At 40.8% G+C, this 17,976-nt stretch overlaps 1 protein-coding gene across 4 annotated transcripts; it reads left to right on the top strand.

The window, feature by feature from the left end:
- The first annotated feature begins 6,293 nt into the window (after window positions 1-6,293).
- cuzd1.2 (CUB and zona pellucida-like domains 1, tandem duplicate 2) lies at window positions 6,294-17,162 on the top strand. Of its 4 annotated transcripts, XM_035399697.1 has the most exons (18): window positions 6,294-6,398; window positions 6,638-6,676; window positions 7,027-7,177; window positions 8,083-8,279; window positions 9,889-9,999; window positions 10,196-10,225; window positions 10,640-10,750; window positions 10,943-10,972; window positions 11,387-11,497; window positions 11,659-11,688; window positions 12,279-12,389; window positions 12,529-12,570; window positions 13,132-13,282; window positions 13,611-13,819; window positions 14,664-14,839; window positions 15,797-16,188; window positions 16,373-16,623; window positions 16,887-17,162. In XM_035399697.1, exons 1-18 carry the CDS (start codon window positions 6,338-6,340, stop codon window positions 16,943-16,945), a joined length of 2,262 nt encoding a protein of 753 aa, XP_035255588.1. In that variant the 5' UTR covers window positions 6,294-6,337; the 3' UTR covers window positions 16,946-17,162. The 4 variants fall into 4 exon arrangements, with proteins under 4 accessions (XP_035255588.1, XP_035255589.1, XP_035255590.1 ...); XM_035399698.1 differs by lacking the exons at window positions 11,659-11,688; window positions 12,279-12,389; XM_035399699.1 differs by lacking the exons at window positions 10,640-10,750; window positions 10,943-10,972.
- Window positions 17,163-17,976: the final 814 nt, after the last annotated feature.

Below are 17,976 nucleotides of genomic sequence, written 5' to 3' on the forward strand. Positions count from 1 at the left end.
GTTAGCACATCTTGATAACTCATAGAAAACCTCATGTTTATGCACGTAGCTGTAGAATTGCACACGAGCACACACACAAACACACACACGCACACACACACAGACACTTAAGATTACATGAGAATAGTGCAGTTTGCAGCACAGTGTAGGCTTTGGGTGTAAAGGCTTATAAGTTGTAACTCTAACTCCGCTCACAGCACAGAGATTTGTACTGCCATCTCAACTCCAGTTCTCTAAACCAGTCACTGAGGTGCACACACATACACACACACACACACACACACACATGCATGCATGGTCAGATGAATACAAACAGGCACAGGCACATGCACATAAATACCCACAGCTTAATACATATCAACACATGCAGACTCATTTACATGAGTGTAACTCCACTCTCAGCTGCTATTTGATCTCCCTGCCCTCTAATCCACACATGCTCACACACACACACACACACACACACACACACACACACACACACACACACATACAGAAACACACTCACACATACACACAAACACACACACGCTCACACACACACACACACACACACATGCACACAAACACACATACAGAAACACACTCACACATGCACACATACACACAAACACACATACACACGTACACAAACACACACACTCACACATACACAAACACACACACACAAACACACAAATACACACACGCACAAACACACATACACACTCACACATACACACATACACAAACACACACACTCACACATACACACACAAACACACAAATACACACACCCATACACTGAACCATATACACACACACAAATGCACACAAACACACATATACACACACACATACACACTCACACCCACACGTGCACACATACACACACAAACACACACACACACTCACACACACACACGCCCATACATACACACACACATACACACTCACACACACAAACAAACACACACACACACGCACACATACACACACACACACACATAAATACACACACCCATACACTCAACCATATACACACACACAAATGCACACAAACACACATATACACACACACATACTCACACCCACACGTGCACACATACACACACAAACACACACACACACTCACACACACACACGCCCATACATACACACACACATACACACACAAACACACGCACACATACACACACACACACAAATACACACACCCATACACACTCACACATGAACACACACACAAACACATATACACACACATACACACTCACACCCACACACGTGCACACATACACACACACACGCCCATACATACACGCACACTCACACACATGCACATACAAACACGCATGCACGCATCCACACATGCACACACACACACAGGTAGACTCAAGTTGCATGCTCTAACTTAAAAAAAAAGATGTGCTGCCACCTTACCTAAGAGACAGTGTCAACCGAGAATACAATATTGTCATACACCAAATTCAGATGATTTCCCTGTATCACCCTAATATCCAAGATACATGATTGCACACTAATTTAGCCCTAGAAAGGAGGGGGAAGACTAATTTAGCCCTTCTCTTAAATAGCTGACACCCCTGGAATGAGACAAGACTTCATGGCCACACGTCCTCCCAGAAAAGTTCAGGGCCCTATCAAATGTACCTGTAGTGTTAATGGTGCTTCAAGGAGACTTGATAGCCTGTCTGCATTGGGAGGTATTTTTATAAAGCACACTTGCACAAAACATATCCAGATATCTTTAACTTCTTACATCAAGCCCTGTGCCTGTTAATTATGCTTCAACATAAACAAGTGATCTGCTGTCTCTTCACATTTTCTTCTGAATGTATGATGGAAAATATGTGCTTGAAGGTGCTTCCCTCTAATGGCAGTTTACTGATATTGCAACATCAAATGCAATCGCTGCAACACAATTGAATTATATGCTGAAAGGTGAAACCACTTTGCTCCTAATTTCTGAAAGCATGTTCACCTGGACAATGAAACTGACTGAACTGGCCACATTGATGCAATTTAATTTTACTCTGGTAGAATGTTGCACAAAGCTTTAACTTAGTATGTTTACTTATTTTTATTTCTGCCATATTATTTACCCAGTTGTGCTATTTTCAGGAACACACTATTGCACTAGAAGCAAGCTTGCCTATGACACGGAGTTCACATTGACATTACCATTGTCCGTATGCTGTAAAATTAAATATAACACAGTTGTGCTTTGCACATGATTTATACAAAACCTGTGTTTTGCCACCAGAGTTATGTTTTGTTGACACAGCTGGGACTTTGTCACCTTATTTAACTGTGTTTAAATTCGGTCCCAATCAGAGACTGGAGAAGAGAACACTCAAGTGTTATTAAATATTACTAATAAAAGCAGATATTTGCCTGGCACTAAGGCAGAACCGCTATTCCACTGTTATCATGTGCATTTTTATATTAACTTTCTGTTATGGTACATATTCAGTCCACTTTGTGAAATGTCATATTTGGATATAAGAATTTATATTTGATCGCAAAGCAGGGACCACAGTAAATTATATTCAGACATATTTCAAGTTAAAGGAAGTAAAATGTGTGTAGCTGTAATTATGACCCGAGTGATTTACTGAATTTCAGTTGACAGACATGAATCTTTAATATTTACAGTCAGTGTTATATAACCAGGCAATTGTTTCTATTGTGATATAAGCTGTTAGTGAATGTTCCATTTACATTACTTGTTTGCCATTTAGAAGACAGTCTTACCATGAACAATGTGCAGAGTTTACATTCTTTATATGCAGCTCAGTTACACAGATGGGTATTTAAACGAAGTGATTCAGGTTAAGTACTTTGCTTAAAGGTGCAACAGCAGTGCCGCACCAGCAAATCAAACCTACAACCTCAGCACACCCCCACTTTTCAAAGTATTCCATCCAGATACATATTTCAGGGAATAATTAAAAACTAAATCTAATATCCTGAAAAAGCCCCTAATCCAACACCCCCTTTCCTTTGAAGGCAATTTGGGCTGTGATGAGTCATAAATAAAAATGAAACTAAAGTTTTTATTAGTATTAACACGCACATTTTACAACTCATTTCACTCGCATGGAATTCATATTGGACACATGTAAATAGATATGTGGATGGCAAAAATTGAGTTAATTGAGTTCAGTCAGTTGTCCAATTGCAGAATTATATCAGGATCAAATTAGATTTGAGATTTAAGGATTTAAGTAGTATGCAGTGAATTTTGCCCTTGTGACCACTTTATATGATGCTAGATTCAGAACAATCACATTTTAAAAAAAGAAAAGAAAAAAAATAATAATAATGCATGTGTTCTGCTGCAACATAAGCAAGAGTATCTTATCAGGGTTAGAGAGAAGAGAACATCTCCACTCCAGCCCAATCAATAAAATCCTATTCTCATGCCTGCATAACAATCCTGTGCAAACAAGAGTTAATCATTAGAAGCGTGTGCAGAAGTAACCGCTAAGGTGTGCCTGAAAGCAAATGGTGCACCTTTATTTGCTCTGCATGATTAGCCACCATACCAATATCAGTGAGGGTTACACATTAGCAGCTGATTGATTACATCCCTGTTTCTGTTACTCTATTACACAAGGACCGTTGCAGAGAGCAGTAACTACAGCACGGCCGCTACTTTCCTGCTCCCAGATCACCTCTCAATGTACATATTAATCTCAAAAAAGTTATTTTGAATAACGACCCACTCCTTCATACCTTCAGATTTAGTCCTAGAGCAGCACCCCAAACTACAAACTGAGGAATGGCCTCCGGGGACAAATTACATTACATTTTATTTGACTTGCGCTTTTGTCCAATGCAACATACAATAAATGCATATCGAAAGTCAGTGGAATAAATACAAAAACATAGGTCAGATAACTACTATTTTTTATGAGAATTGTACTTTATCCAAAGCCATAAAGATCACATCTAGTTCACACAGTATTCTGCATGTATATGAAACAACATATATAGATCTTTAGACAAAAGGGAATTTTAGACAAAGAGAACCTGTGTAAACACAAGACACGTTTTTAAAATTATTATTTCATCTATTTAATGTAAAAGGTTTTCAAACACCCGTATTACCCTTGCGGAAAAGTAATTGTCCCATTTTGCTTTACCCCAGGCAAAATGGGACTAGTGTCATCCAAAAAGTTCCACTTTTGACTCGTCTGTCCATGGAACATTACCCCAAAAGGCTTGTGGATCACCCAGGTACTTTTTTGCAGATGCGAGACGAGCATTGATGTGTCTCTTGGTTAGCAGTGGTTTCCACCATGCTACTCTTCCATGAATCCCTTTTTTCCTCAGTCTCTTTCTCATTGTGGAAACATGAATACTGACCTTACCTGAAGCAAGAGACACCTGCGGTTCTTTGGATATACTTTTGAGATCCTATGTGACTTCCTCGATGAGTTGTTGCTGCACCCTTGGAGAAATTTTGGTAGCTCGGGCAGTCATGGGAAGATTGTTCCATTGTTCCCAGTATTCTCCATTTGGAGATAATGGTTCTCACTGAGATTTGGTGGAGTCCAAGAGCCGTAGAAATGGTTTTGTAACCCTTTCCAGATTGATACATTTCAACAACTTTTTTCTAATTTCTTCTGGGACTTCCTTTGATCATGGCATAGTGTGCTGGTAGAAATTTTGTGGTGACTACTTTACTCTGGTGGTAAGTTTCAATATGAGTGAGGTTTACATTCAACAGGGCTGGTTGCAATCAAGCCATGCTGTGTTCAATCTTCTAAATCTAATTATCCATTTAATTTGGTTAATTGGTTGATTGAGCAATTACTTTTCACATGAGTGATATGGGTGTTTTATAACTTTTTTCATGAAATAAATGAAAAAATAATTTAAAATGTGTTTTGTGTGTACTCAGGTTCTCTTTGTATTATATTACATTTTGATTAAAGATAAACTATTATCAGTTTGAAAATGTGCACACAGGAAATCAGGAAGAGGACAAATACTTTTTTATAGCATTGTATATCAATGAACTGATAAGATTTTGTTCCGCATTTCTGACAGTAATTTGGCTTTCTTTTACTTATCAGTGATGGGACCATTGGTAATTTTATAGCTAAACAAAGACAAAGCCTATTTTTCATTTGTAAATTATTATTAAGACATAAACTATTGATTTTAAATGTTGCCAACCACTGACCACATAACGTCAGTTATAAAACTCATTAATGGGCATGTGCAGTCTTGAACAATATTGTACATTTGAGTACAGACAGGCAAGTTGAATCTGCACACCCAAATATGCACTGTGGCAAGGTCAAAGGATACCGGAATTTACACACCTGAATATGCACTGCAGATTGCATCTTAGACAAAATCAGCAGGATTTACATGTTCTTAAATGCTGCTTTCTTGTGCCTCAAACTTGTATTATCTTTCCTCTCTCAGGTATGTTTAGGCCCTGGATAGTTTCCCTCTGAGAATTTTAAATAAGATGTAAAAAACTAAAGTGATTTTTTAAATTGGACCTCAAAATATCCCCATTACCCAGTCAGGCAACAGACTGTCAATGAACCTCAGTTTACAGGAAGGAAACCCACGCAGTCAAACTCCACACTGAAAGGCCCCATCCAGGTTTGGAACCCAGGATCATTCTTGCTGTGAGGTGACACACACTGCACCACCATGCCACCCAGCTAAATGCCAGAAATGATACTTATACTTCTAAATGTCCCTATTGATCCAAATAATAATATATAATAATTGAGGCATTCCATAGTTTCCTTTGACAAACCGAAGGATGAAGTTTAAGTTTTGATAGCTGGCTAGTAATGTGGTGCTTTCCATTTTCAGAACAAGGAGGTAACTGCTGAGAAATGCGGATATGATAACCTTCGCTGTTCACACTGACCTCTGTACACTGAGGGTGAGAATGTGCTACCTTTCCTGGAAGGATGTCCTCTGTGTGTGCGTGTGTGTGCATGCGCATGTATTGAGGTGGCTAAATGTTGCACATGCTGTATCCATGTGAATTATGATAGCCCTGTCTTTCTGTGTTTGACAGAAGCCGCTTGATGTCATAGATCACATTTTGATATGAGTCACCAGTTTATTGAACTATTCCAGCAGTTCCCATTGTCTTTGAACCAAAGCGGTTGTATAAAACTCCTGAGTGTCCTGTACAGCAAATTTATGATGAGTCAATTGCAAAAACTGACCTTTTAACAATTACATGTCCAGCTGAGCTGTCTCTACACACACCCATTTAAGGGTTGGCTGAATTTGGTATATAAGCCAGCGGGTTGATTGCAGATTAACAGATCATTGAGTCTGAGAGTGAAATATGGAAATCAGAACCATCACATTTCTTCTCTTCTCTCTGCTATCCATCAGGAGGGGACAAGGTGCCTTGTCTGTTTTTTGTATCTCACTTATATCACAAATATTGCTTTTTCAACTTTTATTATTTAATGACTGAACCTACTCCTTCTAAGAACTATGAGGGGGCATATGTGCACGATAAACAGTGTTTATCAAGTATACTGACAGACAGCTGATATTTATTATTATTTTAATTATTTTAAACAGTAGTATTTTCTCTGTCCATTCTCCACTGTACTGATATTGTCTCAATATTTTTCAGGATGGTATACAACAATTGAATATGACTCTGTTTCATCACGTGAGTATGAAGGTCTTCCCCGAATAATATGGAAAACTATGCAAAATTACATCATTATTAATCCCAAAGATATGCTGGATGGGTTTGGAATTGTGATTTTGCACATATCTTGGTGCATGTGTTAGTTTTTCTTGCTGCGGTAGAATACTGGAAAAGCAGAAATAAAATGAGCATCAGTAGCAAAATGAAAATAATCATTGTGTATTTGTTTTGTTCCACTCTCTTACGTGCCCAAGTTCTTTTGTTTAGAGCTTCTTCAGATTTCAGAATGGTAGCTGTTACTTCTTTCTCGCATGTGCAATAAGTACAAACATGAACATGGCAGTAAAGCTTCTTCTACCTCACCATAGCTGCACTGCAATGTGGTGGAAATCTGACAGATCTGAAAGGTGAGTTCACCAGCCCCAACTACCCAGGAAATTATCCAAATTACGCATTTTGTCAGTGGCTGATTGTGTCCAATGGAAGCAACAGCGTGTACCTGGACTTCACTTATCTAAGGTAAGAAAAACAGCTGTTCTCTCTCATTATACAATGTTACGTGCATGTGTTGGACATAGGAAAAGCGGTCTTTTGAGTACTTCCATTCTGTTTCTTCTGTAATAATTCTTTTTGATTCTGGTTCTTCTTTTGTTTTTCTATTTTGTTTTGCAAGATTCAAGTTTCTCTAAATAAGAGTTTCTTCAAAATGAATGTAATGTTATTGTCCTAATATGTTGTTGTACACCTATTACATGTATGCTGCGTGTGCTTGTGTGTTCATATGTCTGCGTCGCGAGGGTATGTGTGTGCATGCGTGTGTGCACGCGTATCTGTGCATGTGTGCATGTGTGTGTGTGTGTGTGCATGTGTGTGGGCGTGTGTGCGTGCTTATGTATGCATGTGTGTGTGTGTGTGTGTGTATTTGTGCATGTGTTTGTGTCTGTAAGAACTTGTGTGTATGCATGTGTGTGCATGTGTGTGGGCGTGTGTGCGTGCTTATGTACGCATGTGTGTGTGTGTGTGTATTTGTGCATGTGTTTGTGTCTGTAAGAATTTGTGTGTATGCATGCGTGTGTGTGCATCTGTGTGTGTGTGAGGGTGCATGTGTGTGTGTGTGTGCATGGGCATGTGTGTGTGTGTGTGTGTGTGTGTGTATTTGTGCATGTGTTTGTGTCTGTAAGAACTTGTGTGTATGCATGTGTGTGCATGTGTGTGGGCGTGTGTGCGTGCTTATGTACGCATATGTGTGTGTGTGTGTGTATTTGTGCATGTGTTTGTGTCTGTAAGAATTTGTGTGTATGCATGCGTGTGTGTGCATCTGTGTGTGTGTGAGGGTGCATGTGTGTGTGTGTGTGCATGGGCATGTGTGTGTGTGTGTGTGTGTGTGTGTATAACCATTAATTTTTCATTCTCTTTGCCCCAAGGTTGGAAAATTCAGGCTCGTGCAGCTATGACAGCGTGTCTGTGTATGATGGCCCATCCACCTCATACCGCCTGCTGGCAAAAATGTGCGGGCAGCAGACTCGTTCCTTCAGCTCCACCGGCCCTTCCCTGACCGTGGTCTTCCGAAGCGATGGCAGTGTCAACGACAGGGGATTTCATGCACGATATGAAGGTGGAGGTAAGTGATGGAAGTCCTATTTCAGTTTCTAAATGGCAATGTAAGATAGTGTTCCTCTCTACCTGTGGAGATTTTCCAAACGTCATATAGCCTACTGTGTTCTGTATGAAGAAAAAGACAGGTCCCTTAAACTTGATGAAATTTATGTTTGTTTAGAGGAACAGCAGTTATCAGAAATACAGGAAGCAGAGTTAGATTTGAAACCCGTTATCAGGACTGAATGTCTTTAAATACCCTTTTTCAGACATTGTCTTCTGAGGCAGGGAAATGCATATTCAAAATAATGTGATTTGATTCAAGGAAGCCAGTGTCTGGCCTCCTTGAATCAACCAGTCTGCCCATCATTCGGGGGTCTGACATTCCACTTCAATAGCCAGGAAACAGTCTATTGTATTGTTACTCAAGTCTCCTTGTTTGGAATAGTTCCTCATCCCCCACCTCCCAATCTCTGTTCTACAGTACTGTGCAATTGGCAATAAGTTGTCGCTTGTGCTTATGATCTGAATCATAATGATCAGTTGACTGAAACTATCTGTGTGGCAGGCAAGATTGATCTGTCAGTGAAGACTGGAGTGGATAATCTTACAGTTTATTACTGCAAAAGTACTTGCTTATTATTTAGGATATTGTGATATTGGGAAAGACAGATTATTTTTTTCAAATTAAGTCTTCTTTCAAAAAAGTGGCTTTATCAGAAAAAATGCATGTCATACTGAATAAGATTATCTGTATCAACTTGGCAGATTGATCATGTCACATCAATCATATAAAACTATTCAGGATTTTACGCAACCACACCACAATTCAGTATATTGGAAAAGGCCGGAATAAAAAATAAAAATTTAGAAACGGATGAGACCTAGTTAATCTAATGACCAGTGGCATCCTGTGGGTTCACTACTGGGGATACTGATACTGAAATTCATTTTACAGTATTATGAACTGTTACAGATACAAGCCCAATAGTATGTGTCTAGAAATATGACAATTTGTCTCATTTTGAATTTCTCTTGATGACCTATGGCAATGATGATCAAAAGCTTAAGCACAAGCTTGAGCACATGGCTTCTTAATGTATTTATTATTGACTTGATTGACGTTACACTTTAAGTAACTGAATTGGGTTTTTTTTTCATCCTCTCTCATGTTTACATACAGAGACATTCTGTTTCCCAGCATCACCTACAATACAATGTGTGACATTTTAGATTTAGTTGATCATTCCTGAATAACCATAATGATTCATGACAAATTTATATTGGCATATTCATTTAGATAACATTACAATGTTTACTTAGAGCTGGGTGGCTAACCCTGTTACTGGAAAGGCACAGATTTCTCTTTACTTTTTTAATTTTTTTGGTTACTCAGAACTTTATCAATTTGATCAATTAAAATTATTTATTAAACAGAAAATGAACGTCACAAGAATTCTCAAGCCTTAATTGGTTACTGATCTTAAGGACTAACATTAATGTCTGCAGATCTTTTGGCTCTCCTGGAACAGGATTAGCTAACACTGATTTACAACTTGATCCAGCTATGTTCAAACAGCTCTTTCATCAATGAATGTACTTTAATTAGTTTCTGTTTTCTGTTTTCTCTACAGTACCACCAACAAGCTATGGGTCCTGTAGGTACAACTGTGGTTACCAAGTGGGGTCCTGCTCCTGCAGCAGCTCCTGCCGTTACTATGGCAACTGCTGCCATGACTACAACAGTACGTTTTCAAACAGAGCAACAGCACTGCTAACCACTTAAAGGACTGCTTCATACATAGAAATGGGAGAAAGAATAAAGTCGATTAAATGAATCTGGATTCAGAGAGATATCCATGAGAGCTCTGACAGGGTGCGAGCAGTTGTGTGTTCTGTACTGACATTACCCCCCCCCCCCCCCCCCTTTTTTTGTTACAGTGTACTGTGGAACAACAACAAACAGTCCAGGTACTCTCCTTTTTCTGACATTTACACTGGGCAGACCTCTTGGGCAGAAATAAAGGAGCCTACCTGCATGTCTTTGGACTGTGGGAGGAAACCAGAGTTCCTGAAGGAAACCCACACAGACATAGCGACAACATGCAAACTCGACCCAGAGAGGCACAGGCCATAATTTGAACCCAAGATCTTCAAGAGCTACCCACTGCACCACCGTGCTGCCCACAGTAAACTCACATCCCATGAATTCTTGGGCCTTACCCGTTTACTGATCTTAAAGAAAAACACTAATGTCAGCAGATCTTGCAGCTCTCCAGGACCAGGGTCTGCTACCACTGATTTAGAATTTAATTCAGCTCTGTACAAACAGCTTTGGTATGGATGAGTGTTGTTTAATTTGTTAATGTTCTGTTTTCTCGACAGTAACACCAACTGGCTATGGAACCTGTAGGTACAACTGTGGCTACCACGCAGGGTCCTGTTCCTGCAGCAGCTCCTGCCGTTACTATGGCAACTGCTGCCATGACTACAACAGTACGTTTTCAAACAGAGCAACAGCACTGCTAACCACTTAAAGGACTGCCTCATACATAGAAATGGGAGAAAGAATAAAGTCGATTAAATGAATCTGGATTCAGAGAGATATCCATGAGAGCTCTGACAGGGTGCGAGCAGTTGTGTGTTCTGTACTGACATTACCCCCCCCCCCCCCTTTTTTTGTTACAGTGTACTGTGGAACAACAACAAACAGTCCAGGTACTCTCCTTTTTCTGACATTTACACTGGGCAGACCTCTTGGGCAGAAATAAAGGAGCCTACCTGCATGTCTTTGGACTGTGGGAGGAAACCAGAGTTCCTGAAGGAAACCCACACAGACATAGCGACATCATGCAAACTCGACCCAGAGAGGCACAGGTCATAATTTGAACCCAAGATCTACAAGAGCTACTCACTGCACCACTGTGCTGCCCACAGTAAACTCACATCCCATGAATTCTTGGGCCTTACCCGTTTACTGGTCTTAAAGAAAAACACTAATGTCAGCAGATCTTGCAGTTCTCCAGGACCAGGGTCTGCTACCACCGATTTAGAATTTAATTCAGCTCTGTACAAACAGCTTTGGTATGGATGAGTGTTGTTTAATTTGTTAATGTTCTGTTTTCTCGACAGTAACACCAACTGGCTATGGAACCTGTAGGTACAACTGTGGTTACCACGCGGGGTCCTGCTCCTGCAGCAGCTCCTGCCGTTACTATGGCAACTGCTGCCATGACTACAACAGTACGTTTCAAACAGAGCAACAGCACTGCTAACCATTAAAATGACTGCCTCATACATAGAAATGGGAGAAAGAATAAAGTAGATTCAATGAATCTGGATTCAGAGAGATATCCATGAGTTCTGTACTGACATTACCCCCCCCCTTTTTTTTTTTGTTACAGAGTACTGTGGATCAACAACAGAAAGTCCAGGTATTGCAGGGCCTCTGTGGTGCATGTATGTTGTGTCATTCTATTGGTCCGTCGTATTTTCCCATCGCATTGGGCCATCGTATTGGCCCATTATATCTGCCATAAGCTTAGCATCCGGCTAATACTGATGTTGAGGTTCATTTTAATATTGGCCAATACTGATACAAGCGTAGGAATATCCATCATTAGATATATTAATTTATTAAAATTTTGAATTGCTCTTGATGCCCTATGGCAATGAAGAACAAAAGCTTAAGTGCATGGCTTCTTAATGTAGGGTGGATTCAGTAAATGTGAGACACTTAAACTTTGCATTACACCGCTATGTACCAATCAGCAGCCAATCCAAAAAAAACATTCTTGAATTGTTGCTACAATAGTTACTGCCATTCAACAATTGTTTTTATTGGACTGACGTCTTTACAGTGGGCGTGGTCAGTAAAAAAGTTTTTGATAGTCTCCTACTGAATCTACCAAAAAGTGTCCCACATTTGCTGAATCCACCCTATTTATTCCTGGTCAGGGTTGCGGAGGGTGCGGGAGCCTATCCCAGTGTTGTCTAATTTGTAAATCTTCTGTTTTCTTGACAGTAACACCAACAAGCTATGGGTCCTGTAGGTACAACTGTGGTTACCATATGGGGTCCTGCTCCTGCAGCAGCTCCTGCCGTTACTATGGCAACTGCTGCCACGACTACTACAGTACGTTTCCAAACAGAGGGACAGCACTGCTAACAGTGAGAGAGAGATATCCATGAGAGCTCTGACAGGGTGCAAGCACTTGTGTATACTGTACTTACATTACACCCCCCCCCCCCCCGCCCCATTCTATTTTCTACAGCGTACTGTGGAACAACAACAGAAAGTCCACATGATTCAACAGGTATTTAACATTTTCTAACATATTTGTAGATTACATTTTCAGTAAGTAATTCAAAAAACATAGTTTACATATTCATGAAGTTTATGAGCACAAACATGAATCTGTCAAGGAAAATTTGAACATATTTAATTTGTATAAGAACATATTTCAACTTAATTTACATGAATTGCAGGACCTCTCTGGTGCATGTATTGCATATCATCCTATTGGCCGGTCAAATTGGTCATAAGCCTAGCATCAGGCCAATACTGATACTGAAGTCCATTTTAAGATATTATTGGACGATCCTGATACAAACTCAATAATACGCATCACTTAATATATTTGTATTTAAAATTTTGAATTCCTCTTCATGCCTTATGGCAACGAAGAAGAAAACCTTAAGCGCATGGCTTCTTAATGTATTCATTATTGACATGAATGACAATATAGTTTAAATAACCAAATTGGCTTTTTTTCATCCTCTCCCATGTTCACTTGCAGACACGTTCTGTTTCCCAGCATGACTTTTCAGATCAAACTGTGAATTGAATCATCTGCAAAATGACTATCGTTTCACAGCAATTCATCCCCAGTGCGGAGGAAATCTCAATGGATCCGGGTCATTCTCCAGCCCTAACTACCCCAGCTATTACCACGACAACGCCTACTGCGTGTGGCGCATTTCAGCTCTGTCCGGGCAACGAGTGGTTTTGGCAATCACTGACGTACAGTGAGTGAGATTTCAGAACCTCAGAAATTTAGCTGTTGTGATTAACTACAGTTTTATATTATAAGTTTTATTGAGTTCATGGTTGTGATTTGTTTAATTGAGTTCAGTGTAGTGTATCTGTGGACATATTCAGACATGAATGGAATTCCGAGGCCTACTGCGTGTACTGTAAAGCGTTTAAAAATCAGTGGTTTAACTGTAAATTTAAGTAGTTTCATCGTGTTTTATTGCGTTATTGTAAAACTGAATCTGTGGCCTCGAAGGCATTCTTGAAGTAAGTGGAGTGTGTGAAGTTTATTTAACATCTAATCTGTTCCACATACCTCAGGCTGGAGAACTGCTGCTCCTGTGACTACATCGAGGTGTATGACGGGTCCTCCCTCAGCTCCCGGCCCCTTGGGAAGGTCTGCCTCAACAGCACCACGGAGGACTTCCACTCCTCCTCCAGATACCTGACGGTTCTCTTCCGGAGTGACAGTTCGGTGGTCAGCAGGGGCTTCAGAGCACACTACACCAGCTCTCTCCCCGACAGCGCAGGTCTCTCCGTCCCACTCACTGCTCCCGTGCTGAAGAAAATGTTTGTTGCTTTGGGGATCTCTCAGGTCATCACAGTTTAAAATGTTCTGCCCACAGATTTAATTTGCTACTGTGCCCATTCATGACCTGGGTTTGTATTCACTGTGCCTCAGAGTTGGAGCACTGATCTAGCTTCAGTTTCCTCCTGCCTGCCCTGTATCCTAATCTTATCCGTCGTGGGCTAAAATGAAAAACTGACACCAGATCAGCACATGTACTCTTTTTTTTTAATCAATAGAGATAATTGAAAATACATTTATAAATGAACATAATTCTAATATATTCATATATTAATATTCTCTATTAATTTTGGAAAGCTCATGCTAACAAGTGCATTCTCATTTTACTGAGCAGTCCAGCAGCTCACTGGCACGTGTGCATCTGATTGTGTCGTCGCTTCTGCCGTCCCCCGCGATTCAGATAAGCGTATCATAACTTAATTTGTTTCTGCTGTTGCTAGTTAGAGAACATAGTTGTGTCTTTGTTCTCGGCTAGAAATAGCTTTACAAAATAAGTAATTGTACCTTACTGAACCCGTGCTCAGCAGTTGTCTACGATCATGAAAATGCACTTTTTGTACGTCGCTTTGGATAAAAGCGTCTGCTAAATGAATGTAATGTAATGTAATGGCATAGTCATTGCACCAGAGCACAGCACAGAGGACAGGGCAGAGAACAGCACAGAGTGTAGCTCAAGTGCCGCTGGCGATGAAATAATTTTTTACTCTTGGCGTTTTTTAAAACCAAGGAAGTCATCTACCCAGTTGTGCAGGAATCCAGAATCTAAATCACATCTCTACTTTTAGGTCGGGTGGACTGCTCCTCAGACAACATGACCATAGTCATCCAGACATCCTATCTCAACTCCGTGGGATACAGTGGTTATGATCTGTACCTGAACGACCAGTACTGCCGTCCAAGTGTGTCATCCTACCAGGTGGTTTTCAGCTTTGCGCCAAACACCTGTGGGACCAGGCGAGAGGTGCATCTTTTTGTCTTCATCTCACACAAAGACATTCGTGAAAATCTTTAATTCCAGCTTCTCTTTTTTGCTTTTATTTTGGGCTACAGTAGAGAGCCATGCACACAATTATGTATAGCTCATACTTTAGTGTGTGTTTGCATCGTTGGTCAGCTCTCCAATGTAGTTTTTGAACCTCAAAATTCTCAATGCAATTTTGCAGCTGTACAACAATCGGCATGGTTTCAACAAATACTGATTTTGGTATAGCAGCATTACGCCATTACTATGTAATAGCTAAGCTTTAACCAAGCAAATAGCCAACTAAACAGACCATTCTGGTGTGGGCCTATTAATAATGCCAGTGACCACGTAGCTGGTAGCAATTGGGCACGGAATTAAACAACCTGAAATACGAAAAATATGTCCTGAAGAGTTTATTAATATGATGTGTTTTAAAATTTCAAAGTGAGTGTCTTTCCATTGCATCCATGGCCACTGGTCCAAAACCCGACAAATAATCTTGCTTTCTTGCCATGCACAAGACTTAAATACCGGCAATTCAATTAGATGAGCTCACTGCGGCTGTGTGCATTCACATAATCACTCTCAGTAAATACCTCGCAAAATTTCAAACATGCAGCCACACATATTTTGCGGTAGCCTAATTTTCGGCATGCTTAGTAAATATGGCCCTAAGAGTATTAATTAGGCTTTTTGACAGAAGGTTTGAATCTAAAGCAATCTGTCAATGATCTGTGCTGATACACCATGATGGAGAGTAGGCTGATGTTAGCGTTCGGGCTGAACAAAGTAATTCCCTGTCTTTTGCAGCTTTCAGCAAAAGCAAACATTTCACTTTAAACAGTTCGATTTTTATGATTAATGGGTATATGAATTTGTTAGTTTCGTATTTTTTCGATTGGAAAAAAGGATCACAAAAAAATTTATCATGTCCCCCCCCCCCCCCCTCAACAGTTCAACAACGGGAGGATCGTGTACACCAACGGCGTGCGGGCGTACAAGTCTCGGTCGGGCGAGATCACCCGCCAGTCTCAATTCAAGCTACAGGTGCTGTGCAGAATGGAGCAGGACGCCACCGCGCAGATCATGTACGTGGCGCGCGAGCGCGTAGAGGGCAACATCACGGGCAGCGGCAGGTTCAACGTCACCATGGCCTTCTACACCTCCGGGAGCTTCAACTACCCCGTGTACGACTCTCCCTACGTCGTCAGCCCCGGCCAGTACCTGTACGTGCAGGTCAGGCCCAGGAGGACGGACAGCAGCCTGGTCCTGTTCCTGGACACCTGCGTGGCCTCGCCTTCCCCTCACGACTTCCACACCAGGACCTACGACCTGGTCCGCAACGGGTACGGCAGCGGCGACCTTCCGGCACATTCCACAAACCCTCACCCTTAACGCTTCAGGTTAAAAATGATTTGTGCCGTTGGATTTGAAGATCACCGGAGTGAGAGCACCACGTCAGTTTTTCCTTTTTCCCCAGAGAAGTCAGGTGTTTCTTCTGAACTGAACGTGGCTCTGTTTCCCCAACAGCTGCAAGAGGGACAGCAGCTATTACGAGTATTCCAGCGGCAGCCGGGAGGTGGCGCAGTTCCGCTTCCAGGCCTTCGCGTTCCTGCGCAGCCACGCCGAGGTCTACCTGCAGTGCAAGGTCGCTATATGCAGGGCCAACGACTACAGCTCCCGCTGCTCCCAGGGCTGCCGCACGCGCAAGGCCAGGAGCCTCAGGTCTGCCGCCAACGACGAGGCCGCCACCATCCTCCTGGGTCCCATCCAGCTCAGAGGTAACCCGCCCATTTCCCATGAGCCTCTCCGTCTGTGTCACACCAGCTTATTTCAACAAGGACGAGCAAAGTCAAAAAATAAAATAACCTGCTCTGCGTTCATACTGTAGTCCCACAAACAACTGCAGAAGCAGGCTTTTCATTAGCTACCTGCAACATAATGTATATTGTGTTAGTCTGTCACAGCTCATTCATTTGTATAATCAATAATAGCGCGTGGGAATAAATGACAACTCTCTGGGAAACTTCCTTTCCATCCTCAGATCCTAAAAAGCCAGAGGAGGGCTTTCCTGAAGAAAGCGTGGTCCAGATGGAGGTGTGAGTCACCTGGATGCTCACCAAAAGTTGCATCGCTCTCTCTCTCTCTCTTTCCAGATTTAGCCTTCCCATCCCAATCAAAGTTATGTTAGGAAAATTCTAAAAAGGGTCACTGACTTTTGCTTTGACTTGTTTATCATAAGCTTTCACTCATGGAAAAATAAAAGAACGTCTGTTGAATCTTGCTGAATATAAAATTAAAAGCATTCACAAATACTATTCTAGCACTCTCTATTCTTCAATCTTTAACATTACTGATCAACAGAAGCAGAATACCCACAATTACATTTATTCATTCCTAACTAGTAATGCACCAACTACTGCACATTATGAGAAGCACATGCAGAACACTGTACAATGCAGACTTTGGTTCAATTCAAATTCACTGGACGCACCAGTGTGTGTAAATACCCATGTAAAGTGTCTGACTGGGTATTTCATGTCCGTAGTTATCTCCAAAGGCAATCACTCAGGACCATGCCAGGACACACACACACGTGACAGTGAAGACATAGTTTAGAAAAAAAGTTTAATTACACATTACAACTTTGGAATCATAAAGAAATTCATTACAGTTACTGTCACACAAACTGCATTTTTCACAAACAACACTGAGCTTAAATCCCATCTTCTAGAATGTATCCAACTTCAGGTAAATGTAACAAAAATAGAAAGCACAGCAAAAGTTGGTAAAGTCAAAGTAAAATGCAGATTTATGTAAAAGGTATAGCCGTCGTAATATTCTGTATGAAGGCTGTTTTAAGGTGGTCAGTACTAACACGTCAGAGCTAACAGTCTCTCTCAACATATAATCACAAAACACACATTTCAAATGTATCCTAAGACTGCGGACTTCAACGAGGTATGAAAGCTCTCATGAACATTACAGAGAGAAAATTCATTTTAGAAAGTTTGTATGTAGGTATTTATGTATAATTACTCAATAAGTATATTTATATACACGTGTGTGTGTGTGTGTATATATATATATATATATATATATATATATAGACTCACCGGCCACTTTATTAGGTA

Source organism: Anguilla anguilla, chromosome 18 (assembly GCF_013347855.1).
Source record: "Anguilla anguilla isolate fAngAng1 chromosome 18, fAngAng1.pri, whole genome shotgun sequence".
Taxonomy (NCBI): domain Eukaryota; kingdom Metazoa; phylum Chordata; class Actinopteri; order Anguilliformes; family Anguillidae; genus Anguilla; species Anguilla anguilla.